Source organism: Eremomyces bilateralis (assembly GCF_010015585.1).
Source record: "Eremomyces bilateralis CBS 781.70 unplaced genomic scaffold P152scaffold_8, whole genome shotgun sequence".
In the NCBI taxonomy this organism is placed as follows: Eukaryota; Fungi; Ascomycota; class Dothideomycetes; order Eremomycetales; family Eremomycetaceae; genus Eremomyces; species Eremomyces bilateralis.
The window spans coordinates 391261-415353 of NW_022985074.1; the positions used below are offsets into that span (position 1 = coordinate 391261).

Sequence of the window (24093 nt, forward strand, 5' to 3'; positions counted from 1 at the left end):
GCCCTCGGTGAGCATTCCAACCCGAAAGCACCGAATACAGACTGATCTCCAAACAAGACACGCCCTGGCTGGAACAGATGTCCTTTCCTTCCATGCCTAACACCACACAAGATGCCTCCACCCCATCCACCGGCGACCCCAACCCTCCCACTTTCGCCGCCTTCTCACCGAATCCCCTAGGCCACGGCGCCCTCAAACAGCGATCCACCATCCTCGTCCACCAGAAATCTCCGCTCCTCGTCGCCACACCTCCACAAATCACCCGCGCGCTCGCATATGCATACCCGTTCCTCTCCCCGCTGAACCGCGCCGCCGCCCTGCTCTCATGGACCTCCCCCGATCCGTGGGAGAGTTTTCTCCTGCTCGCCGCATTCTGGGCGATCACTTTATACGGTGACCACATCCTACGATGGGCGGGACCGATCGTGTTGATCACCGGCCTGATCTTCGGAATGTACCTTCGGCGCTACTCTCCTCTCTCCACGGGATACACCGGCGCGAAAGGGCAGGGCAGTCGCGCCCGCTCCGATTCCGACACGCGCCACCACAAGAGCCTCGACGAGATTCTCGATACCCTAAACATCTTCACCTCGCGGTGTAACATCCTGCTCGATCCGTTTCTGCGATTGACGGACTTCCTCTCCACCCAACGAACGGCGACCTCGGCCACCACACGGCCCGCGCTCACGACATTATTCATCCGCCTCCTTCTAATCACCCCGATATGGTTCGGCCTCACCCTTCCGCCACTTTACATCATCACCACCAAGCGCATAATCCTCTCAGTCGGCACCGTCGCGCTTAGCTGGCATTCCCGGCCCGCCCGCATCTCCCGCGTAATCCTCTGGCGCTCCCGCCTCATCCGACGGACATGCACCGCCCTGACCGGTCTCCACTTCAGCAACCCGGAACCATCCCCCAAAACCACGCAACCTACCGCCGCCAATTCTACCAAATCGACCAAAAAAACCGCCAACGACGTTGCCGCGTCGCTGCTCCTCAAACGCGACCCGGCAGCCCCGTCCATCCGCTTCACGTTCGCCTTGTACGAGAACCAGCGGCGATGGTTGGGGATCGGATGGACGAGCAGCATGCTGGCGTATGAGCGGGCGGCGTGGACGGACGAGCATCTGAACTCGGCACCGAACAAGGACCGGTTCGAGCTGCCGGAGGTGGACGGCGGGCATGCGGAGTGGCGGTGGGTGGATCCGGAGTGGCGGGTGGAGATGAGCTCGGAAGTGAGTCCGCGGCGGCGAAGGGGGGAGAAGGTGGATGATGAGGAGGAGAAGGAGGGGTGGATTTATTACGATAATAAGGTAAGCGGCCATTTTATCCCCGCCGTCCTTGGATTCATGCACCCGGTGTCTCACACACCGATCAATAACTAACCCTTCTTTCTACAGTGGCGCGATCCCCGCCGAGGCCGCGACTCCTGGGGCCGCTACACCCGCCGCCGCAAATGGTGCCGCGACGCCGAACTTGTCGAGATCACCCCGGCCCCAACACCCACCTCCGGCACTAAACACTCCCGCACCCCATCCGCGCAAGCAACCTACTCCAGCATCAGCACCTCGCTCGCCGAGCTCCCTGGCTCCTCCCCCTCCTCCTCAACGCTCGTGAACTCCACGCAGTTCCCGTCCACCGATGGCGCCGGCGCCGGCTCGATGACCGGGGCGAGCGTGGGTGGGAGCACAGGGAGTTTAGGCGCGGCGGGGAATAGCCATAGCACGCCGGACGCGACGAAGCGGAAGGGGTGGTTTCGGCGGACGAGCCGGGCGGCGAGCGAGAAGACGGGGAGTACGGGGAGTGCGCACGGGACGGGGACGGGGACGGGGAGTAGCGAGCGGAGGGAGAGGGAGGAGGAGGATGAGGCGGTGCCGATGGGGAGGAAGACGGTGGAGCAGCCGGGGGATTGGGGTTATGGGGAGGATGTGCGAATGGCGTTGGGGTAGTGAGATGGGAGGGGGAATGAGGTTCGGGAATACCCGATTGTACTGTAATTACATTGTTTGAGAAGCGAATTAGCTATGACATTTTGCAATGGTTTGCGTGGCGCGATATCGGTAGCGCCTATTGAAGTGAATCTGAATGGGTACTACAAGGACACTCTCATCGTCCATCACTACCTATTGTCACATCAATGATGTCACGATCATCCCTCTCACAAGCACGCCCGATTCCATTCTACAAGCTTAGGAATACGTCTCTGCATTCAGTCTAGATTCAATATACACAACGAATATAGCTAGCTACCCGCCGCCCGCTCTCCGCATTCCATGTTTTCTTTCGATTTTCGGTCAATTTGTCGGTCTCGTAGGGCAATGCATAGGAAACGTCAAAGAAGGTCGAACAGTCCGTCGTCCAGCTCGCCCCGGTGCATGTTATCGTCGGTTGGAGGTAGCAGGTTCCGACGGGTCTGATGATTTGGCGAGGTCGCTTCTCCGCGAGGTGCAGGTCGTCGTGAGGAGTCGTTCGTTGCCCCGATATGGATGAAAGTTGCCACGATCGCGGTGCCATGTCGGGTGGAATCAGAGGATCGAGGACGAGTGGCGAGGGGTGCAGTGCATTTGATTCTAAAACGCGTCAGGTTCCGTTCCAACCAGTCCAGCTCGTGCTATCTAAAGAGGACATACTAGCCGCAGCTGCATGCTCCCGGAGCGCACTGGCAGCTTCCACCACAGCAGTTGGGCTTTCCACAGGAAGAAGACATGTTGATTAGTTGGATGATGAGAGTATTTCTCGCGTCTGATTGATCGATTCAGAAATGCTATTGTGATTGAGGTTTGTAGGTGTGCAGGTGGTGAGGTCTGACATCAGATACGCTATCGGAACGCGGGGTTTCTGTCCTTTAAATAAACAAAGGCGATGCTGCTTGCCCCTCACACCTGACAAGGCTAAACCCCACTTCGAAAGGATCGAACCAATCAGCGGATCGGATCTTACTGATAAATGGGTCTATTGAGAATTTGAGGCGCCTCTCTCAGCTTGCTCACACGCACAAATCACTCGCGGCACTTGTGCGGCAGCCTAGCAACCACATTGGGGTTCACATTGACTGTTCTCACGAGATACAGAGTCCAAACCACCGCTGCCGCAATGCTTGGGGCGCTTGGGACCGTTCAATTCCGACATGGGAACGGCCCGCTCGACCGGAATAGCGCGACGTGAGCACGTTTTGATTTGGGTAGATGGAGCGACGCCGTGTGTCAACGCTGGCGGGGTGAGCAAGTTAACGCGGGTGAGGACGATGATGGAGGGTCAGACGGGTGAGCTATAGGCTGCGCAGGCGTGGGTGGATGAGCGGATTAGCAGATTGGAAGAGCAAGGAAGTCAGTCCACTGAATCTGTGACAGGAAGAGGGGACATTCCTTCGTTCCATCGCTGCTGTTAGATACTGGAGGTACGTACCTGCGCTGGGCTGATATCCTTGGCTGGGGCTGCGTGCGCATCGTGTCGTACGAGGTGCTGGTCGTCGCACTTGCGGGGTTTCCGCGATGCAGATCGGGTCACAGGTTCAGTAGTTTGATGGCTTGGGAGCTCGGTGTCCGATCTCTTCCGTGCTTCCGCCCCATGCGTGGCGGTTATATGAATCTGTTATCTCATCGATGGACATGCCTTCGACCCTAACGCCCACACAGAGGAAGCCTTGACAGACTGTAAACGATAGACGTTCAGTGGTAGAGCAACACTCTGGACTCCATGATACCTGTAATTACTAACTATTTTAGTGATAACTAGATATGTAGGTTTCTATGCGAAGGACGCAAACTTTCCCTTGGGGATAGCTTGATGATCCAGACCGTACTTCGCCTCATGATACAGCCCATCAGTGCCCACTAAGCCGGACTTCTTGAAGTCATTATCCATTAGATCCACAAGGCGTGTCCTCTCCATCAAACCCCTTCGAATCCGCCATCGTAGCAGACTGAAAGAACCCCATCTGCTGTACCTTAGCGTCGCGCATCATCTGATGCCGACGCCGCTGATCTGCCTCTCTCCAAAGCGGGATCTCAAATTTCGCTGGGAAGAACCCAGCGTACTCCCAGTCAATAACTCTCACGATCTCGAACGTCAAAGGATCCACGAATATGTTGTGAGGTCCAAGGTCATTGTGGCAGAGATTATATACTTCGGCATCCCTTTCCATTCGCGGCCATGCCTGATGATTGCGTGGGCTATATAGTGAGGCTGTGGGGATCACTGGCAGATTAACGTCGACGCTCCCTACGAAGTTGCGGCGAAGGTCACGAAGTTGGGGGAGGATGGTCGACTGGATTTGCTTGTCAACTTCTGTGATGGCGGTCTCTTGATCAGCGGGGTCCACGTCGTCCAGCAATATCGCATCGTTCGGAGCCAAGGACGTTTTGAGATGCACTAGCCCGTTTTCCTCGTATATACCCAATAGGGTCGGCACGGGGATGGTTGTCTCCGCGGCGATAAGCTTCAACGTGGCAGCTTCGTTACGTAGTCGTTCGGGGACTAAGAGCACCACTATGGAGTCCCCGTAGATGTTGTTCCCGATCTCATCGGGGTGGTTCTGCCGCTTGATGAAGGTGTGTTGGGTGAAGTAGTAGGTGGTAAGGGTGAGCTTGTAGGAAACGAGGAGGGGGTCGTCCTGGGAGAAATGCGGGGGATATTTTTCAGGGATATATTGGTCGTTTGCCCTGATGCTTTCGGAGAGTTCGTGGAGGGCTCGCAAATGTGGGCTGAGGGTCTCCATGGTGTGAAGTGTAGCTTGTCATAATTAGCTGAGTACACGGGTCGAAGTATGTTGATACTTTGACTGAGGGCGAGGCCCTGCTCCCGATAATGAGCCAGTTTGTGTATCGTGAAAGGCGGCATCCATTAAAGCAGACCTTGTATCCTTGACATCATCATATTCTAGAACGAGTTCCCGGCCTAGCCATGATCTGGAAACAATAATAAACCAGCTCATGGCATCAATTTAATTGATTAATACCTTCTCATCCAGATACGACCAATCATCAACATTCCGAATCTCCGGTCCAGATCAAACATGTCGACCTCCCTTCTCCGCATCCAGTGCCTCTGCGGCTCCTCTGCCTCGACCATCTCGCTCCCCTCATCTTCCCTCCCACTCCAAACCTACCTCTGCCACTGCAACATTTCCCGCCACATTTCTGGCTGCCTCTGCAGCTCCTACGCCCGCTACCCACCGCTCTCGCAAACCCCTAGACCCGACCTCTCTGCCCTCACGGCCTATCGCTCCTCGGACATTCTCACGCGATATTTCTGCACGACATGCGGAACGCATATGTATCTCGAATACGACGATGACGGGCACTTTGAGATCGCGACGGGGCTGCTTGCTGGTCTAGCTGTGGACCCTGATAGGCCACCGATGTCTATTGTCAAACATGTCGGGCATATGTGGATCGAGGATACTGAGGACGGAGGGGCATCGGATTGGATCTCAGACCTTAATGGAAAGAGTGCGGAGAGGTGGATGAGAGGTGCTAATAGTAGTCCGCCAGCGTCAAGGGGTTGGTCACAAAGGTCATTGGGCGACGAGAAAGATAAACCTTCAGAAAGAGAAGATGACACCGGGATGTTGTTTGCCCGCTGTTACTGTGGCGGGGTGGAGTTCGCTATCTCTAGACCAGACTCCGAGTCGTGTGTACATGACGGCACGGCCGACTTTCCAGACTTGCTGGTGCCATATAATTCCGAGAAGTCGGCGAAGAATCCCGATGGCAAGCCGTGGTGGCTGTCGAACGACGGACGGAGATACACAGCAGGTACTTGTGCGTGCGACTCATGTCGGCGCGCTGCGGGGTTCGAGATTGTCGAGTGGGCGTTCGTGCCCGCAGGAAACATCATGGTCCCGGAACTAAGGGACGCAAGCGAGCCGCCGATTTGGAGGAAATATGAAGTGGGACGAGAGTTTGGTACGGGTCTGCTGCAGAGCTTTAGTAGTTCGGATAGGGTTTTTCGTAGGTTCTGTGGAGGGTGCGGAGCGAATATCTTTTGGGAGTCATATAACCGCCCGTACATCATTGACGTCGCAGTAGGGATCCTTCGTGCCCCTGAGGGTGCGAGAGCTGAAACTTGGTTGGAATGGGTGACGGATCGAGTTAGTTTCTGCGAGGAGGGTGCTAATCCGGGCCTCGTTTATGACCTGACGAGAGGGTTAGAAGGATGGGGTAAGCGACTAAGCTTAGTATCTATGATTCCCTAATGATAATATCATCATCGTAACCGTTGCCAACCCACTCGCACTATTACTGTGTTGTCAAGTAGTTAATATAGTTGTGGGCGGAAGTTTTCAGTCCAGTTGAAGCAAACTACTCTCTGCCTACTACCGTATGCTGACGCCACAGTTAAAAGCAGGCCCAACAAGAACGCCCTTGTTTTGTCGCCAAAGTTTAGCCTCTGTATGCCCAAACGCCCATAACTTCACCGCTGGTGCGGTCCAGCATGGCTCAGCAGAGAGATCTGTCATAAACGCCGAACGCACACCAGATGCATCTTTTAGATGACGCGGATCATTTGCTTCAGGAGAAGTTGTAGGACTGTAGTGTGTGAATATGATAATCTCCTTGTGCGGTTCCGACTTGCTAATATGCAGAAACTGCTCATTCAACCAAGCGAGTTCGGAAGCATGTGCGGCCTTATGGTCCTCCACAGTCCAATCCTCGACCCACTCAAAGTCGCTGACGAATAATTGCACAGATTGCGCTTGCTCGGGAGATATGGCAGAGAATAACGTGCAACCTAGGATAGTTACATTATGACTGATGTCGAACCGTCTTTGGTCAAGGAATATGAAGCAGCCCAGTGATGGATCGGATCTGCGGCGGCGGGAAATGCTCTGCGAAAAAGAGTGGAATGCAGATTTGGCTGTGGTATAGCTAGTGTCATATGCTTCATGGTTTCCAATTACAAAAAAGATAATTTCGAATTGTTTGAGTTGCTGCGAGAGAAATTCAAAAAGGCCGATGTCGGACGCCAATCCGATGTCCCCTAAGAGAGCTAGATATGGACATGATGGAGGAATGGTAAATTCGAAATATGTAGGACGTGTGGAGGGGGTTTCAAGGTGGAGGTCGGAGAGGCGAGGAGCTCCATTGAGGTATGGGTGTGGGACTTGGGAAATGGAGGGAAAGGTTATGTAACGAAGATCGAGATAGAAGCGGTAGCCGGTAGGTAATAGGGATTAGGGAGCAAAGCAATCGTCTGGACAGCTGTTTCGTTCAATATCCCACTTTAGTGGATTTTCTGTGGACTTTATTTGGTTTAAAAGATCGCCGACTGTGACGCCACAGAGTATAGACCAAAGGCACGTGATGCGCGAATCAACTTTGAGATTTTGACAGAAACGATTCACTGTTCCACGATAACCACTAAACCACTTGTAAACGTGGAATTTCCTTTCAACAAGTACTCCTCCGAAGGTATATCTACGAAGGATTCATTGTCGATAATAATCTGCGATGAAAGTCATCTTGAAGCTAAGTTCTTGACGTTCTTCGGTTGACATTCCCGCACACGAGACTTGAAGTTCGCCATTGCAGCGCAGGTGATTGCGACTTCATCCAGAATTTCGAAAAGGAAGTCGCTCAAGGCACCAGCGCACACCAACCATCAGAACATCGTCACCTGATCATCACAGCGTCTTCCTTCAGCTCTACGGAATTCCCTGAAATCATCACTATGGCAGATTCTTATCGCCCTCCTCGGAAAGCTCCCACAGGTGCGCGAGACAACAATCCTCATCCTAAGAAGCGTGGAAAGAAGAAGACCCAGAAACCGCAAGGAAAGCCCAAGAAGGCCAACAACAACATGAGCAACAACGACATCGGCCAACAACAAAGCTTTCAAGTCCGGGGAGCCGCAGCATCGGATAACTACCGTCCTTCACAGTCCTCCAACTTCCAGAGCAGTTACCGACCAAGCCTTGAAGATCGCGTCACCAATGAGAGTCGACGACCGCGAACCGATAACTATCGTCCGAATGCCGGTTCTGCACACGACTTTGGGAACCATAATGATGGCTTCCAGTTCACCTTCGAATCGATCCAACAGCAGACGTTCGCGCCGATGGAACCGTCTGACCCAAATTCCCACAGGCGCCGATATGACGATGGCAGGAGGCACAACCAGTCCCGAGCAGCCCGTCCGAATTTTGGTGGGCGGCCGAGGTTCTCCGCGGATCGACGCGCGCTGATGACCACGAAGCGCGAGACTACCCCGGAGCGCTTGACGGGAATGGCCGGCGGCCCTGCGTCGTTCCGCAATGTAGATAATCTGTCCGAGTCCGAGGCGTCGATGGAGTTCGACTCGGATAGCGGAGATGTCGCAGACCTGAAGCAGGACCAGCCGTCGAAGAAGAGGGTTAAGCTCTCCGAAGAACCCACCAAACCGAAATGGTCCAATCCGGATCCGTACACTTCCCTCCCACCGCCTGACGCGACGGCGCAGGGGAAACGCAAGGATGTGGTGCATCTGATCCGCAAGGCGAAAATCGCCGTGGAGAATGAGCAGGCCGGTAGAAATGAAGTCTCACAGAATGCGGATTTCATCTCGCTGAATTTCGACGATGAGGACGAGGGATGGAAGGCTCCGGTATCCCCGCCTCCCCCACCTCCCCCACCTCCTGTTCACGGCCTTCCTCCAAGGCCGCCGCCTCCAACTGGTCCACGAACCATTCCTTCTGCGGCGTCCCTCAGCATCCAAATTCAACCAACCAAGGATACATTCAAGGACCGCAGGCAAGAGGCCCGGCAGAACTTCCGAGACTTCGAAGATGAGGATGAAGAAGAGGAATATGAGCCTCCTTTACCTTCAAATTGGCCAGGGCAGAATGATGTCCCTACCAAACCTGCCTTCCCCGGTCGAGAAATCAAGGCCGCAACTGGTGCCAAGCGAGGAAAGCAGAAAGCACAGGTCCCTGATGTAACGCCACTCCATACTGGTAAGAAGCGAAAGCATACGCATGTGGCGGCTGTGCTACCCGAGTGGTGGATCCCTCGTGGATCGGCTGGAACTCCTTGGTGCACCAGGGCCACTGATCACTCCAATATCGACCGCATGGTGGAGTGGCTCCATCTTGAGATGGTCGATTTCTACGACCATGTCAAGCCATGCGTATTCGAGCAGTCTCTTCGGGAAGACCTCGTAAACCGTCTTCGTAAGCACGTCCAGAAGAATAGTGGTTTGCCTTGTGATGTCAAATGCTTCGGATCGTTCGCGCAAGGAACTTACCTTCCCACTGGCGACATGGACATCGTTGTGGTGTCCAAGACATTCGAACAGACAGGCAACCGCGCCTTCGTGATGAACAACTACAAAAAGATGTACCAATTCTTTCGGACGCTGACGCGAGCTGGATTGGCTTCTCATACTGAAAATCAGATCATCGCGAAGGCTCGGGTGCCGATTATCAAGTACGTGGACCCGTACACAAGGCTCAATGTTGACATTTCTTTCGAGAATCTCAGCGGCGTCGTAGCGATCCGAACGTATCAGGATTGGGCCACCGAGTTCCCGATCTTAAATGTCTTTGTTGCCATCATCAAGCAATTCCTGAAGATGCGAGGATTGAACGAGGTCGTCAATGGTGGCATCGGGGGCTTTAGCATCTCCTGCCTAGTCTACAGCTGGCTCAAGTTGCACCCGAAGATCCTCTCGAAGGAAATCATCCCCGAGCAGTGTCTTGGTGAGCTCCTGATGGACTTCTTTGATTTCTACGGCCGCGATTTCGACGTAACTAGCACTGCTATCCAGATGCGGCCTCCTATGTACATCTCAAAGGTAAGTTACCTTCTGCTCCCATCGTTTTCCTTTCACCAATCGCCTGCACCTGCCATCGCTCCCCGCAGTCCGTATTGACACCCTCCAGAACAACCTCATCCTCGGCGGTAACGCCAAAATCAAACCCGAGCGCCTCACCATCATCGATCCCAACAACCCGACTAACGACATCTCGGGCGGCTCCAGTCGTATCTCGACGATCTTCGCCGCCTTCCGCGCCGCTCATGGAGCCCTTGAGGATCGCATGGACGAGCTGCGGAGCATGCCCATGAGCGAGCGGAAGGGCCAGAGCATCCTTGGCGTGGTCCTCGCCGGGAATTATATCACGTTCGAAACCCAGAGAGATCATTTGGAGGATACGTGGGACAGAAGGGGGAGGCGTTAGGGCGGATAGTTTCCCCCTGGAAATTTTCTAGGCGGTGGACTTCTGTGACCACCAGTGGATGTGCTAATATCACTGTATGTGCTTCGGCAACGGTGAAGACCTGTGTCCTTGACGCGGTCTGCGAGTCACTTTGGATGTACCGGCGCCTCCTGGGCACCTTTCGACTGCGGTTTCGATGTTTCGCATGACAGTCATTAGATGGGAGAACCTCACGGATGCACGAATTATCGGATAAATGGTTACGGGTGGGCGGGGTGTTGAACGCTAAAGAAGGCGTTGCTATATGGGCCATCACGGGGCGGACGACATACGGAGTATTGCTATACCAACAGCTGGATGACGGGCTGAATTACGCGGTTCCAACTTCCTCCGAGTTTCTTCCCTGGAGTGCCCTCCTGATTGCTTTTCTAAAATTCCAAGTTCTCAGTCAACCTCCCCCGTGCTACTTGATCTTCCTTTCTGTTTCGAACTTTCGCCTGGTTCGACTCTGAGTCTTCTTCACTTCAGCTTCTTTCGCTCTCTGGAGGGTCTTAGGTTGTTGTGATTAAGTCTTCTGTGGGTGAGAAGTCAATTGGAATGATGATGACCATTCGCCAGAGCATGCTTACTCTCGCAGCGTCGCACTAGCGCTCCGTTTGCATCCCAGGTACGTCGAGCCGCTTCTATCTCCTGTCCTCCATTCTCTTCGTAGATCTGGAACTTTCAGCTAACCTTGCTTAGATCCTCATCCCCTCAACCTACCAGCTCCACAGTTTCACCTGCAAACTCCCATATCCATTGATTCTCCCAATAACGGACCATCCGCGCCTTGACCTGCCCGACTACGTTAACACTAACCACCTCCCAGCAAAGAAAATCTCAGCTCGCTCGAGCACCGTGTCTCCTCCATCTCACGCCTCGCTGTCTCGCCTGCCATGGGACCGGTGTTTCTCACGTAAAACGACCCGGGTAGCTGTGGTGGAGAGAAGTGAGGTGGGTAGGAGACACCCTTTTTCTCAGCCCAGTCGCGCTTTATGCATGGCTGGGGGGAGGGAATTTGTGTCGACATCGGTTGAGCAACATGCTGGTCACTGAGCAAATTTTTCATACAGTGTATCCTGTACAGCCATTAGCAAAATTGGCTTCTTCCCTTGGGGACTCTAGAAGTTCTCAGTGCACCGCCTCTATTACGCTGTGGCGTTTGCTTTAACTATCTGTAAATGGATTACGGGATTAGCGCATAATATTTCGTATACTTTGGTTGCATTCTAATTATTATTTAGTCTGATTCGAACTCTTGCACCGCCATTGCCTGTCTCGCCAATTCTTGCCTTGGGGTCATGGCGTGGTGCAGACCCATTCAATTGCTGGCAGCCCGTTTGCTATCTTCGGAAGGTGGCTCCGATTGTGAGCAGCTATCGAAGACGACGGTCAGATAATTAGAGAGAGGGCGATTCAATCAATAATGCAAAGCTTTCATGCATTCTTGATACTTGCGTTGAACAGTATTGTGGGACACTGGGACGCGGTTAGCCACGCCGATCACTTAGTTAAGTTAATAATAGTTAACTAAGTTAAGTTAGTTAACTAACTTAGTAGTTAGTAGAGTGAGTACATAGTCCGGACCCCCGTAGTGGGTCCATATAAACTTGAGTCAACTTTGGCTAAAACAATACGGATACCTCTTTCCATAGTTAGGGAGTATTCCATAGAGATCGGATTATATGCCTTAGCCTTTCTTCTCGCCTGTGAGGGATGCGCTGATTCGCCATAGCTGTACGGAATAGGCTGTAGCCTTGGCCCTTGGGCAACAAGGCTAAAACAGACGACGTGTGGGAGACCTGGTCAGGTGCATTGCTGGCTCGGAGCATCTGCGTGGTCCCTTGCCAGAGCTGGACATTCAGATCGAACAGTGCAGCGAGGCTGCGCTTTGCGCCGCGCCGTAAAGCTCGATGGTGCTGCAGAAAGCGACGATGTCGAAACACCGTTCCGTCGCACAAGCCTTGCTCCTCAACAACTTCCACACTACTCCGCAATACTCAGTACAGATTATCATATCACCATCTGCCTCACATCTCCTTCCCTTCTCGAAGTCTTAGATTGCCAGGAGCTGCCTTCAGCGAACCGCGAATTTCCACTTTACCGATGCTGAGCGCTTAGCATCGCTTTTGATAAGTCCGAGACTATCAGGCTTCAGCGATAGCGACCCGCAACCGATCAGATATCACGAAAATCGATTGTCCGCGGGAGTCAGATCTCTCCTACCAGGGTTTTGAGTTCGGCCGTGCCTTAATGGTCAGCCAGTATTCTCCAACGATGCCAAAGAGGGAATCAGAAACTCAAACCCATCAAGTTGCAGAAAAGAGAAGAAAGATAGTTGATGATAACGATGGGACCCAACTGGCCACTACTCCTCCACAGCAACACGCAACCTCGCCACTGACGACGACAATCGAGCTCATACGTCTCGATCGAATCAGAGATGCTTTGAACAATAAAAGACTTGTTATTATGGTTGGGGCCGGAGTAACACTGAATGCCACGGCGACTAGGTCAGGCGACATGCTTGGTGAATTGTCGTGGAAAGGCTTGATACAAAATGGACTCAACTATCTCGTTGCAGATGGTCATGTTGAAGAGGACCATCGCAGTTTAAGGTTTGCACGCGACATACTTCAAGACTCTAAGTCTCAGCCCAAGGAACTGCTACAAGCTGCTGGAATACTGAAAGATTTTTTGGAAGACGCCGGTCATCTGCCTACCTGGTTGCATGATACATTTAGCGGGCTCTCTGAACAAGTCAGGCATGCTGACATCTTGAATGTTCTGAAGTCATTCCACGATAAAGGAGCTCAATTGCTCACAACAAACTACGATGATCTTCTTGAGGAAGGCCATTGTAATCTGCCCCGTATTAGGCGGACAAACCATGAGGAACTTCTGAAGTTCCAGAACAGAGATATACGTGGTGTTGTCCATGTCCATGGCAGCTTCCATGACCCTACCGACGTTATCCTAGACACGACTGACTACTACAAGATCAAAACGTCAGATGACGTTCAGAAGCTGCTGAAGACGCTTTGGAATACTTGCACCATCCTGTTCGTTGGCTGCGGATCTGGATTGGAAGACCCAAATTTCAGTGCTCTGTTGAAATGGGCGTGTGAACATCAGAACAATATCCTAAATCGACATTGTCTATTAGTTCGGACCGGAGATCCTCTCAATGTTAAGCCTCTTGTGCGATTACAATTTGGCACAAGCTATACAGATCTTGTTCCTTACTTACAGCGGCTGCTGGAAGACCCCGAGCAATCAGCAGCAGGAGGATCGACCAGGCCGAACCGTAAGTAGCGTCGGATGTGTCCTAGTGTCGAATACGTCTATCTATACCAGTAAATAGAACAGGTATATGTTATCGTGCTATGAGGCGCTAATCTAAAACAGTATATCCCTCTCCCTTCCAAGGTCAAGAAGCCGATAAAGCTGAAAGACCCCAAAAGGAAGTGGACGGTTAGTGCCAACCTCTATCCAGATGTCCATCCGAACTTTGATGGTTAACGCGTCACAGCCTGTCTCCGCTCCCTATGCTTTAGCAACATCCACGCTCGGCGGCAAGACATAGCCGCCGCCCATCCAAATACATGTGACTGGATTTTTACTACCACCGAATATAAGAAGTGGCGGGACCGTACTGACCTACAAAATCATAACGGAGTGCTTTGGATCAAGGGCAAGCCGGGAGCGGGGAAGTCGACGTTGATGAAGCATACTTTAGGCCATCTCGAAAAGACTTCCGTCGACCACTTGATTGTAGCGTATTTCTTCAACGCTCGAGGCGCCATTCTCGAGAAGACTCCTCTCGGCATGCTTCGATCGATTGTCTACCAGCTCGTTGATAAAGAAGCTCTGCTATACGAGCATTTCGCCTCTATCTTTCGCGAGAAGCAGAGAATACACACAGGAGATTGGGTGTGGCGACAGTCAGAACTGAAGGAGTTTATACTCTCGGAAATCAGGCTGTGGAAATCTAAGCCTCTCGTGCTTCTCGTTGACGCGCTGGACGAGTGCAACGAGGCAGATGTGCGAGACGTAGTTGGTTTTCTGGAGTTGCTAAGCATCCATGCTGTTGGATTTGGCGCTCCTCTGAGGATTTGTCTCTCGAGTCGTCACTATCCCAGTGTTAGAATGAAGAGGAGTCTTGAGTTGACGGTGGAAAAGAGTGAAGATCACCAAGAAGATATAGCGAGATATATCAAGGAAAGATTGACGAAAGAGGACGACGACGACGATATAGAGGATTTAGAAGATATCGAGGACGAGATCCGGAGAAGAGCGAACGGAATTTTCATGTGGGTTGTTATTGTAGTCTCTCTACTTAACAAAGCCTACGATGAGGGCCGCATTGAAGCCATGCGTAAGACGCTAGAGGAGGTACCGAGCGACCTCGAGGAGGTGTTCGGCAACCTCTTAAGAAAAGACAGTGAAGATAAGGCCGAGACAACACTCATGCTTCAATGGGTGCTGCTCTGTCAGAGGCTGCTGAAGCCTGAAGAGCTCTTCCTCGCCGTGATGACCGAAATAGCTCCGAAGACGATAGACAAATGGAACCGATCCAAGTTCGCCAGAGAAATTTTCCAGCGACGTATCACTTCGTCGTCTAGGGGCCTGATCGAAGTTCGAAAAGGATATGAAGCATCGGTGCAATTCATTCATCTATCGGTCAACGACTTCCTTCTTCGAAACCAGAGGCTGCAGAAACTAGACCAGACGCTGGGACCGGAACCTATCAGCGCCAGCCATGGCCGATTGTGGGCGTGCTGCTGGTCATATATTGAGCGAGTGGACACTACAGGCACAGGCATGAAGAAAATGAAGGAGCTGAACGACAACCATCCTTTCCTGGGGTATGCGGCGAGGCATATACTTTACCATGCCGACATGGCTCTATCAGAAGGTGTCATCGCAGAGACCATTGTACAGTGGCTTCAAAAGTATAAGGAGTGGTTTAAGTGGTGGAAAAAATTTCTTAGTGCGACTGGCGGTGAGAGTGAGTATCCATATTCGGGCGATCATATGGGTGCGGAATTAGTCTACACGTTATCACTTCGTGGTTATCAACATCTACTCCGATATGTCCTGGCCGAGGGCGCCAACATCAACGCGCAATGCGGGCGCTACGGCAACGCGCTCCAAGCAGCAGCAGTAGGGCTTGGAGGCAACAAGGAGGTGGTCGAACTGCTGCTGGCCCAGGGCGCCGATATCAACGCGCAAGGCGGGGTGCACGGCAACGCGCTCCAAGCAGCAGCAGCAGCAGGGTTTGGAGGCAACAAGGAGGTAGTCGAACTGCTACTGGCCCAGGGCGCCGATATCAATGCGCAAGGCGGGAGGTACGGCAACGCGCTCCAAGCGGCAGGGTATAGAGGCAACAAGGAGGTGGTCGAACTGCTACTGGCCCAGGGCGCCGATATCAATGTGCAAGGCGGGGAGTACGGCAACGCGCTTCAAGCAGCAGCGTATAGAGGCAACAAGAAGGTGGTCGAACTGCTACTGGCCCAGGGCGCCGATGTCAACGCGCAAGGCGGGCACTACGGCACCGCGCTCCAAGCAGCAGTAGTAAGGTTGGGAGGCAACAAGGAGGTGGTCGAACTGCTGCTGGCCCAGGGCGCCGATATCAACGCGCAAGGCGGGAAGTGCGGCAACGCGCTCCAAGCAGCAGCGTTTGGAGGCAACAAGGAGGTGGTCGAATTGCTACTGGCCCAGGGCGCCGATATCAACGCGCAAGGCGGGCACTACGGCAACGTGCTCCAAGCAGCAGCGTATGGAGGCAACAAGGAGGTGGTCGAACTGCTACTGGCCCAGGGCGCCGATATCAATGCGCAAGGCGGGGAGTACGACAACGTGCTCCAAGCAGCAGCGTATGGAGACAACAAGGAGGTGGTCGAACTGCTACTGGCCCAGGGCGCCGATATCAACGCGCAAGGCGGGCACTACGGCAACGCGCTTCAAGCAGCAGCAGTAAGGTTTGGAGGCAACAAGGAGGTGGTCGAACTGCTACTGGCCCAGGGCGCCGATATCAATGCGCAAGGCGGGCGCTACGGCAGCGCGCTTCAAGCAGCAGCGTTTGGAGACAACAAGGAGGTGGTCGAACTGCTACTGGCCCAGGGCGCCGATATCAACGCGCAAGGCGGGCACTACGGCACCGCGCTCCAAGCAGCAGCAGCAGCAGCAGCAACGTATGGAGGCACCAAGGAGCTGGTCGAGCTGCTGCTGGCCCAGGGTGCTAAATGAAAAAGTTGGCCGATGCTCTTTAACAGTGTATAGAGACTTTTCATGATATTTATTTCTAGGTCTCTATTTCATAGAGAGTTCAAGGGGAAAGAGTGTATTTAAGGTGAGAAAAGTGGATCTAGGTCAGTATATCTCACACCTTCTCGAAGCTTCCCATAATTTGGGGCATGCAATTTGAGTGATCATTGTGATGGTCTCAGGCCCGTGGAATGTTCCCCATTGTTTCTATTTGGACATGGTTTAGAGGAGGATAACCTGACTCGCAGACTTGGAAATACTACTATCCAATGTGCCTAGCGCGACTTCCTTTTCTTTTCCACTTTAGCATGACAATAAAGAAAGCTGTTCACAGCACACGTTACATCTAAACCGTCTCGGAGTCGCATGGTTTCAAATTTGCGAGGCAATGAGGCGTTGAGGAGAGGAAACCGAGAGTATTCGACGTTTTAGTTGACAATAGCAGGGATATAACTCGCAAAGTTAGAGGTATCAGTAAGTCTAGGAGAATTTCTGAATAAGGAGAAATGTTCAACGTGAAGCGGCATAGAAGGTAAGAATTAGCGAGGCAGGTAATGGGGCGCAAGGGCTGGAATCAGGGTCATGTGAAGGTGAGGGTTTGAAACGGTGTCTATAACGAAGGGCCACTTGTATCGCAATTTACGCTAACCCAACTGCAGCAGACGCAAACACCAAGGCGTAAAGGAGGCGGTGCAATGAGAATGTCTGGAGTTCGCAGGAGGAAGCAAATTTCGTTAATTAGTGACTGTAGAGTAGTTCCAGCGCCTCCTTTTCGACATCTTGACCCACGGAATCGGCCACGAGGGAAGGAATTGGTGTGTGTAACAGGTGTGTATGGGTGGAACAAAGAGAGTCCAATGTTGAAACTCATACTGCCAGGGGTATAATCATCCTACGAACCATTTTATTGGTTGATTTATTCCAGACTGACCAGGGTGGCATAATGGCCTTGTTCCTAACACTGAATCGACTGATACTCAGAATTCACTAGATGTGCACACAGATTGACAAAACAACGTCTGGAACACATTGGACTAGTCCACTGTATAATATCTTTGCGTGTTGGACGGAAATACCAGGCTCCGCACGCCCGATTTCGCGTTTCCTTTTCCGTCATTAGTCAAAAATCAAAGTAAAGACGATTATTCAGATCATCAAGACTGCAGACAATCATCTTACCAAAAACAACATCCAAGGGGTCTCAGACAACAAGTAGCAAGATGGCCGACTAGGGCGTGATAGGGGCGGGGATGGCGGTGGCAATCGACGAACCGGTCAATTTCGGTGAAGCATGGGAAACTGCTCGTGCGGACATCAGCATCATCCCCATTGACGGCGAACTTCCATCACCGCGGTTCGTAGAGTTTGCTCTATGGGTTGCATTCATTCTGCAACATCCTCCGGTGGATGCATATGTCTACCGTGGTGGGGATTACATTCTCAATGCGAGTTGGGTGGTCCAGATTCTTCGGAACAACTGGTCCCAGCTGCACTACGGCGTCGGCAATCGAAAGCGGAGCACCATCGACAGCTTGCGCGAGTACGTGTCGAATCCGCTCGGTCGACTGGTTGAGCTTGGACGTCTTGAGGAGACGGTGGTGAGGCTCTTGGGTACTACGGACACGACGCTCTGTACAAAGTGGCATGGTCACTTCGGCCACTACCCTGCCTGCGCTGAAGTCGACAGTGGTATCCATCCCGAAGTGTTGCCCCTGACAGGTACGGTGCAGTGCACTAACAACTGTGGCAGGTCTCTCTGCTACTCTTGCGTGGGCCGATCCGCTGCGGTCAAAGACCTCGAGTTTCCCCCTTGGCTCGCCACGGTCTAGATCAAGGCGCAACCGTCAACTGCTGCCTCGAGTGTGCTGCAAGGACCCCTGGCATTTGGGACCCCAAAATGCAAAGCGTGGTTAACTGTCAGTGCCCGCTGATCCCGAAAGATAGCTGTATCTGTTCGTGGTGCAGGATCGAGTGGTGGGAGAATTTGGGGAGGCTAAGGGCGGAGCATGAACTGACAGCAGTCGATATCAACGGCCAGTTCGAGGTTCCGTGCCCGAGGTGTCATGAGCGCCCTGGAAACGTGCCGCTCTGTAGGCTGTGTCTTGTCTGCAAAACGATCATCAATGCCCCAGTGGAAGGACCAACCGCATAGGACCGTCTTGTTTTCGAGGACGGCTTCCTCTTGCGCAAGGAAATTCCATTGTCGCAAGTGCCCTGGAACGCCGACGCGGTACAATACTGGGGACAGACGTATGGTATTCCATTACCTCTCGTCGACCACCCGACCATCCAACCAACGATGATGGGCATGCCGACGCTCGCTGGTGTATGGGGACAGGCAGGGATTGACTACTATACGATAGCGGACGCCCTAGAGGCTCTGGAGGCCGATCCGTCCAGCGGTGACCCCAATCCCGACAACGGTTTCGGAGCCATGGACGAATTCATCAACCTCCTTGACGTCCAGGCAGATGTGAATATTGAGCCTGCCCTTGTGGAAGGGAAAGACATGAATATCGATCCTGCCCTGCTTGAGCTGGACCAGAACCCATCCTGATTCTCTGTTCGATCTTGCAATTTTCAATAAGAGCAAATCGTTACCAACCCCGAAACCTGTCCTGGTACCCTTTCGATCTGCCAATCCCTATAAAGAGCAGATCCCCTGTTTTTGGTCAGTGGTTTTGTTTTTGGCCATGTACAACCATTGCTTTGGTTTCCTTAGGATTTATTACCTTCGAGGTTTTCCCTAGGGCTGGGTAATTGCTTTGATTTCCTAGGTTTTGTCACCTTCGAGATTTTTCCTAGGCCGGAGCAGAACTGCATCGGTTCCCTAGATTTTGTCACCCGAAAGGATTTTCCTAGGGCGGAGCAAAACTACTACTTTATTCTTAGGTTTTGCCATCTTCGAGGTTTTTCCTAGGACTCAGGCGGCGTAGTAATAGAATGGAATATGTCCTTCTCATAAGAAAGATCTGACATAGACTAAATAGGTGACATGCTATGTGACTATGAACAAGAACTTGTAGCGCTGACTCCAAATTTCTGACCAAAAACAATGAATTGACATAATAACCCATGAAGAGAAGAGAGACAAGACCATCGTATACATCCGTTTCAAAACGCCGCGAGCACCGCTCGAACATGACCAGGCTAGAGGGGAGAAAAGTCTATGTGCAGTGAGACTTCACCATCTCCATTTAACTACTTTTGCATCTTATCATCATACCAATAGTCATCCAACGCACCTCTGAACAATGCATTGTTCAAAGGGACAATCAATCCACCTCTTTTTCGTTCTTTGTTGCGTTTAACCTTGCTTCACCACCACTCGCCTTCCACCACACATCACCGCTCCACCGCATCATTCGCATGACTGCGGCGCTAGGTGTATCCACAGCCGGTCTGACATCCAAGAAAAACACCGGCATCCCATTCTCCTCCGGCGCTCCCTCATAGTAATCAATGACATACCTCACCTCCTTCGTCGTCCCGTCTTTCATTTCTCTCGTGATGAACCAATCATGTCGATCGAACGGGGCCTCGCCGCTGAACTGCCCCGGCGCCACCTGGGACGCCCACTGCATCATCTGCGCCTTGGGCGTGAGGTCCTCGGGGCGGCCCATGAATCGTGTGAGTCGGGGGACGGCGCCGTCTTTGTTCTCGTCCCAGAGTTCCTCGCTGATGGCTGCTCCGCCACGGAAACATTGCTGGACGCCGGGGAGCCAGCCACGAGCGAACCGCCGCTCCCAGTCCAGGATCTCGTCCCATGCGCCTTCGTTTAGGAAATTGTGGACCGCGACCATCGATTCGACGGCGTCGGCGGGGGTGTCGGTGAAGCCTTTTCGCAACATAGCATTGTACATTTGCTGTGGGGAGGGGTATTCCCAGTTGCCGGTGCCTGGATCGCCTTTCGGAATAGAGGAGGTTTCACGATTGATTGGAAGAGCGACCGTTTGATTCGGGGCGCGTTCGGAGGAAAGATGATAGGGCATCCAGTTTAGAGGGTTGAGTTTGGAGAGAGAGGATGTCTTTTGTTCAGGTTCTGAAGGAGTGGGAGGAATAGGCATGGAGGAGAGGGGTGTTGAGCCCGAAGGCGAGGTTCGATCAGGAGGAGTGTATGGACATGAGGACTCGGTGGATGGAGGAGCGGCAGGCTTTGGTACGGATGGTTTCTTATGCATGGGACAACCAGGCTAGACATTGTTAGCAGTGCATGCGACAAGTTGATAGTCTGTACATACCGGAGGGGACGTATCTGTCCGAATCTTTGCTGGAGTGGCCACCGGCGCGGAAGCCTCGTCGGCCCAAAACCAGCCCATGATGTAGAAATGAACAGGAATATAGCAATTAGAAGGGGATCTCGCGAATGGAAGAATCGGAATATGGGATATTAGTGGTAGAGGATATGAGGTAATGAAGGAACAAAGGAAAAGAAAGAAGGATAAGGTGACGGCGCAGAAGGAGAATCGATGAAATGAAATGTTGAAATCAATTCAATGAAATGAACCAATCCCTGTCGGGTTTAAAGTGTGGCGCAGCTACCCGCAAATGTGGCTGATATGTGGCTTGAATGCGTTGATGCCACATCGACCACCAACTACACTGAACTTCAACAAACACTGATGCCTTCATATGGCATATCCATATCCATTCCTCATTGACGTCTCAACTCACCTGCTAAACTAACCTGAACGATCCTCCGGTGACAGAACGATGCCAATCCTTCCTGTCCTGTAGTTAGCGAGCATACAACCCCCATCAACCCTCGACCATCAACACCATGTCCCAATATTACCCTCCCAACTATTCCTCCTCCAACAATCCGCAAAACCTCCAGTTCTACCCCTCCTCCTACAACACAGGACCTTCACCCGGCCACGTCTCCGGCCACTCTACGCCATTTCAAGCCTCCTACCCCGGCGGTTCGAGCTCCTCCGCGTTCCCTGGCAGCAGTTATGGCGCATCCTCCAGCGGATTCAGCGGAGCCGCCTTCGGCGCACCACCAGGCGTATCAGGGCGGATGGGCGAGCAAGGCGGTCTAAGAACAGGATGGCTAGCTGCATTCTCGACAGAAGGGTACGAAACAGAGCCGCCATTATTAGAGGAATTGGGAGTGAATTTCGGACATATAAAAACGAAGGTACGCGGCGTCAAACATAATCTAGTGCTGGCATACGATGAATGAACAAAACTAACGTAAAACACGGCAGACCCTCACTGTCCTCAACCCCTTCGCCCCCATCTCCCACCACCTCATGGACGACTCCGACCTCGCCGGCCCCCTCCTCTTCGCCCTCCTCTTCGGCTTCTTCCTCCGCGCCTCGGGCAAGACGCATTTCTCCTACATCTACGGCCTCTCCCTCCTCGGTTCCACCTCGCTACATGTCATATTATCCCTCATGTCGCCCCCACCCAGCACCGACTCGACGACCGGTCAACCACCCTACACCGCTTCCGCATCCCACTATCCGACACCCGACCCGTCGAAATCCGGCAGCTCGCACTTCGCGTCCACGCTGACATACGCCCGCAGCGCGAGCGTGCTGGGGTACTGTATGCTGCCGTTGGTTCTGGTGAGCGCGTTGGGCGTGGTGGTGAGCATGAGCACGTTCACGGGGTACATCATCACGAGCGCGGCGATCCTGTGGTGCGTGTATAGCTCGAGCGCGATATTCGTGGCGGTGGGCAGGATGGAGGGGATGAGGGGACTGGTGGCGTATCCGCTAGCACTGTTTTACATGTGTTTTGGCATTATGGCGATTTTTGGGGCGAGTAGTGCGAGTGGGGCCAAGGGTACTGCGGGGACGGGTTGAGGTTATGAGGATCAGTGGCTGGAACGAAGGGAAAGCGGGTTGCCATATCTAGTAGCTATGCTGGACGGAGCGATTTTAAACCCTGAATTGATCGGGATTCTAGGATACCAAAAGGAGCATCAACTGAAGTGGACATGGTAGCGAATCACTTTAGATTTACATGACCAAGTCGTACACATGAGTATTGAACAGTGGAATGAAAGCACTTGTATCTTCTATTATGGAAAAGGAAATTTCTAGCAGGGGTTGTCGTGATCTCAAACCGCAAAGGATTTGTTTGACTGGTAACGTCGTTGAATTGTTAAAGAAGAAAAGAAAGAAGAAGTCTCCTCTTCTCAGAACTGTTATTACATCTTTTGCTATAGGCGGCTCCTTCCTTCTCAGGCGGCTCCCATCCGTCCTTCTCAGGCCGCAAGGCTACAAACACAGACTGGGCGAAGCCCAGGACTGTCACAGGGGTTTTCAATTTGTGAATATTAGAGTATAAGGCAATTTGGAGGAATGATGGAAAAGATCAGGAACGTATCTGAAAGGTCGGACTTACCTGTACTAGTGTCGGGTGTAGCTGAGAGATTAGCATTTCTCGTCAAAGCTCAATAGTACGTGTCCATAACTACCACCACTGCGTCGGACTCGGACTCACCTGCATTCTAGGTATCGCTGGACACATCATCAAAGACCTCCTGCACCAGCTGATTGAACGCCGCGTTGTCCTTCGCAGTCTTTGTCAGGCAAGTGGATTGGTCGAGGAGGGTCTTCGCAAAGGTCCGAAAAGGCTGTCCGATCCGCCAAATGCGAGCGAGCACCTGTAATTCCGCCACAGGGCACGATTGCGGTTCCAAGAGCATGATGAATCGCGCGGCCGTGAGGGTGATTCCGGTCCCCGCAACCCCGACGGTGCTAATGAGCACGTCGATGGGCATTCTGCAGGGGTTCTAGAACTCATTGCAGATGACATCGTACTTTTTGGTGCTGCCCAACCACGAACCCATCGTCTTGATGCGCAGATGGGGGAATTGCTCCGCCAAGATATCGGCAAGAATGAACACCGTGATTAGGAATTCGGTCAGGATCACCATTCGGTCTCGCAGACTGGTGGCTCATGTGGTCTTGTCGTTGGCGTCTGTGCAAGGGGTGATCAGCGTCGTCATGGACTGGCTCTGCCTTTGTAGCATAACCATTTCCTTGACTTTGGATACCACATATCGCGCCTTGACACTCGTGGCCAGGAGACGCTCGCGATGCCTGGCGAACAGTGAGTTGGTCCAACCGTCGTGCCAGTTGTTGCCCACGATATCCTCTAAGTTGGGATTGCTAGGCGGGATTTGGAGGTTCGCGTCAAGCATCAACGTGTTCAGATATGGGAACACAATGAAGGCGCGGCCTTTGTTTGCCAGATCTCGAATCCTTTATTTATTGCCGATGGACTTCATCTTCGCAATTTGACGCAATGTACCGGGCCAATCTGCAATTTGCTTCACAGGCTATTTGGTTTCGATATCCGGATGGATGTTAGATTCCGGGATCAGTGCATGCTGTCTGGTAGGTCGTCGAGATGTCTCAGGTCACGTCGCGTCCTGAATAGCCAGGCGTTTCCAATATCTCCGGAAAATTGCTATGGATGAGAGCTTTCATTCGATCCAAACAGGTTTATGGCGCAAATAGATGCGGATGAGACAAGGACGGTAGAAACTGGTTGCATAGAATGGAGTTGGGAAGCTTTCTATGACTAAGATGAACATTCAACCCCGTCAGGACAATCTTTTGAAAATGGGCCAATCAGAGCCCCGAAATCGCGTATGACATGATGAGGTCTTGGCGGGATCTTGATCG

At 52.6% G+C, this 24093-nt stretch overlaps 12 protein-coding genes across 12 annotated transcripts; 8 read left to right on the forward strand and 4 right to left on the reverse strand.

Moving 5' to 3' along the window:
- Positions 1 to 92: 92 nt before the first annotated feature.
- P152DRAFT_396475 (Pex24p-domain-containing protein) lies at positions 93 to 1952 on the forward strand (the record flags this gene model as incomplete). The annotated part of the gene is made up of 2 exons (XM_033676359.1): positions 93 to 1316; positions 1404 to 1952. The coding sequence occupies 2 exons, from the start codon at positions 93 to 95 to the stop codon at positions 1950 to 1952; spliced, it is 1773 nt and encodes a 590-aa protein (XP_033534512.1).
- Positions 1953 to 3633: 1681 nt separating this feature from the next.
- P152DRAFT_513907 (uncharacterized protein) lies at positions 3634 to 4720 on the reverse strand (the record flags this gene model as incomplete). The annotated part of the gene is made up of 2 exons (XM_033682830.1): positions 3634 to 3849; positions 3950 to 4720. 2 exons carry the CDS (start codon positions 4718 to 4720, stop codon positions 3751 to 3753), a joined length of 870 nt encoding a protein of 289 aa, XP_033534513.1. The 3' UTR covers positions 3634 to 3750.
- Positions 4721 to 5017: 297 nt separating this feature from the next.
- Positions 5018 to 6199, forward strand: P152DRAFT_395968 (DUF636 domain protein; the record flags this gene model as incomplete). Its single annotated transcript, XM_033676332.1, has 2 exons — positions 5018 to 5486; positions 5559 to 6199. The coding sequence occupies 2 exons, from the start codon at positions 5018 to 5020 to the stop codon at positions 6197 to 6199; spliced, it is 1110 nt and encodes a 369-aa protein (XP_033534514.1).
- A 90-nt stretch (positions 6200 to 6289) lies between these two features.
- Positions 6290 to 7530, reverse strand: P152DRAFT_507208 (uncharacterized protein; the record flags this gene model as incomplete). The annotated part of the gene is made up of 2 exons (XM_033682522.1): positions 6290 to 7083; positions 7512 to 7530. The coding sequence occupies 2 exons, from the start codon at positions 7528 to 7530 to the stop codon at positions 6320 to 6322; spliced, it is 783 nt and encodes a 260-aa protein (XP_033534515.1). The 3' UTR covers positions 6290 to 6319.
- A 531-nt stretch (positions 7531 to 8061) lies between these two features.
- On the forward strand, positions 8062 to 10159 carry P152DRAFT_396586 (Nucleotidyltransferase; the record flags this gene model as incomplete). Its single annotated transcript, XM_033676366.1, has 3 exons — positions 8062 to 8586; positions 8824 to 9774; positions 9863 to 10159. 3 exons carry the CDS (start codon positions 8062 to 8064, stop codon positions 10157 to 10159), a joined length of 1773 nt encoding a protein of 590 aa, XP_033534516.1.
- A 2153-nt stretch (positions 10160 to 12312) lies between these two features.
- On the forward strand, positions 12313 to 13725 carry P152DRAFT_329927 (uncharacterized protein). The gene is made up of 2 exons (XM_033675258.1): positions 12313 to 13651; positions 13710 to 13725. The coding sequence occupies exon 1, from the start codon at positions 12431 to 12433 to the stop codon at positions 13490 to 13492; it is 1062 nt and encodes a 353-aa protein (XP_033534517.1). The 5' UTR covers positions 12313 to 12430; the 3' UTR covers positions 13493 to 13651; positions 13710 to 13725.
- Positions 13712 to 14998, forward strand: P152DRAFT_383327 (uncharacterized protein; the record flags this gene model as incomplete). Its single annotated transcript, XM_033675780.1, has 1 exon — positions 13712 to 14998. A coding segment is annotated over one exon (1287 nt), but the record flags the coding sequence as incomplete, so codon positions are not given.
- Positions 14999 to 15214: 216 nt separating this feature from the next.
- P152DRAFT_396330 (ankyrin) lies at positions 15215 to 15679 on the forward strand (the record flags this gene model as incomplete). The annotated part of the gene is made up of 1 exon (XM_033676349.1): positions 15215 to 15679. A coding segment is annotated over one exon (465 nt), but the record flags the coding sequence as incomplete, so codon positions are not given.
- A 1835-nt stretch (positions 15680 to 17514) lies between these two features.
- On the forward strand, positions 17515 to 18511 carry P152DRAFT_329947 (uncharacterized protein). The gene has a single exon (XM_033675259.1). It carries the CDS (start codon positions 17698 to 17700, stop codon positions 18274 to 18276), a length of 579 nt encoding a protein of 192 aa, XP_033534520.1. The 5' UTR covers positions 17515 to 17697; the 3' UTR covers positions 18277 to 18511.
- A 1211-nt stretch (positions 18512 to 19722) lies between these two features.
- On the reverse strand, positions 19723 to 20766 carry P152DRAFT_396295 (uncharacterized protein; the record flags this gene model as incomplete). The annotated part of the gene is made up of 2 exons (XM_033676348.1): positions 19723 to 20640; positions 20689 to 20766. The coding sequence occupies 2 exons, from the start codon at positions 20764 to 20766 to the stop codon at positions 19723 to 19725; spliced, it is 996 nt and encodes a 331-aa protein (XP_033534521.1).
- Positions 20767 to 21064: 298 nt separating this feature from the next.
- Positions 21065 to 22516, forward strand: P152DRAFT_481778 (Yip1-domain-containing protein). The gene is made up of 2 exons (XM_033681844.1): positions 21065 to 21587; positions 21658 to 22516. The coding sequence occupies exons 1-2, from the start codon at positions 21228 to 21230 to the stop codon at positions 22258 to 22260; spliced, it is 963 nt and encodes a 320-aa protein (XP_033534522.1). The 5' UTR covers positions 21065 to 21227; the 3' UTR covers positions 22261 to 22516.
- Positions 22517 to 22615: 99 nt separating this feature from the next.
- Positions 22616 to 23339, reverse strand: P152DRAFT_481779 (uncharacterized protein; the record flags this gene model as incomplete). Its single annotated transcript, XM_033681845.1, has 2 exons — positions 22616 to 23184; positions 23224 to 23339. 2 exons carry the CDS (start codon positions 23337 to 23339, stop codon positions 22911 to 22913), a joined length of 390 nt encoding a protein of 129 aa, XP_033534523.1. The 3' UTR covers positions 22616 to 22910.
- Between the last annotated feature and the right edge of the window lie 754 nt (positions 23340 to 24093).

Bases quoted from the DNA above. Each gene is read 5' to 3' on its own strand.
- P152DRAFT_329927 (XM_033675258.1), top strand. From the start codon at position 12,431: ATGGTCAGCCAGTATTCTCCAACGATGCCAAAGAGGGAATCAGAAACT.
- P152DRAFT_329947 (XM_033675259.1), top strand. From the start codon at position 17,698: ATGGCGGTGGCAATCGACGAACCGGTCAATTTCGGTGAAGCATGGGAA.
- P152DRAFT_481778 (XM_033681844.1), top strand. From the start codon at position 21,228: ATGTCCCAATATTACCCTCCCAACTATTCCTCCTCCAACAATCCGCAA. The intron at 21,588-21,657 runs GTACGCGGCGTC...AAAACACGGCAG, and splicing joins TCGGACATATAAAAACGAAG to ACCCTCACTGTCCTCAACCC.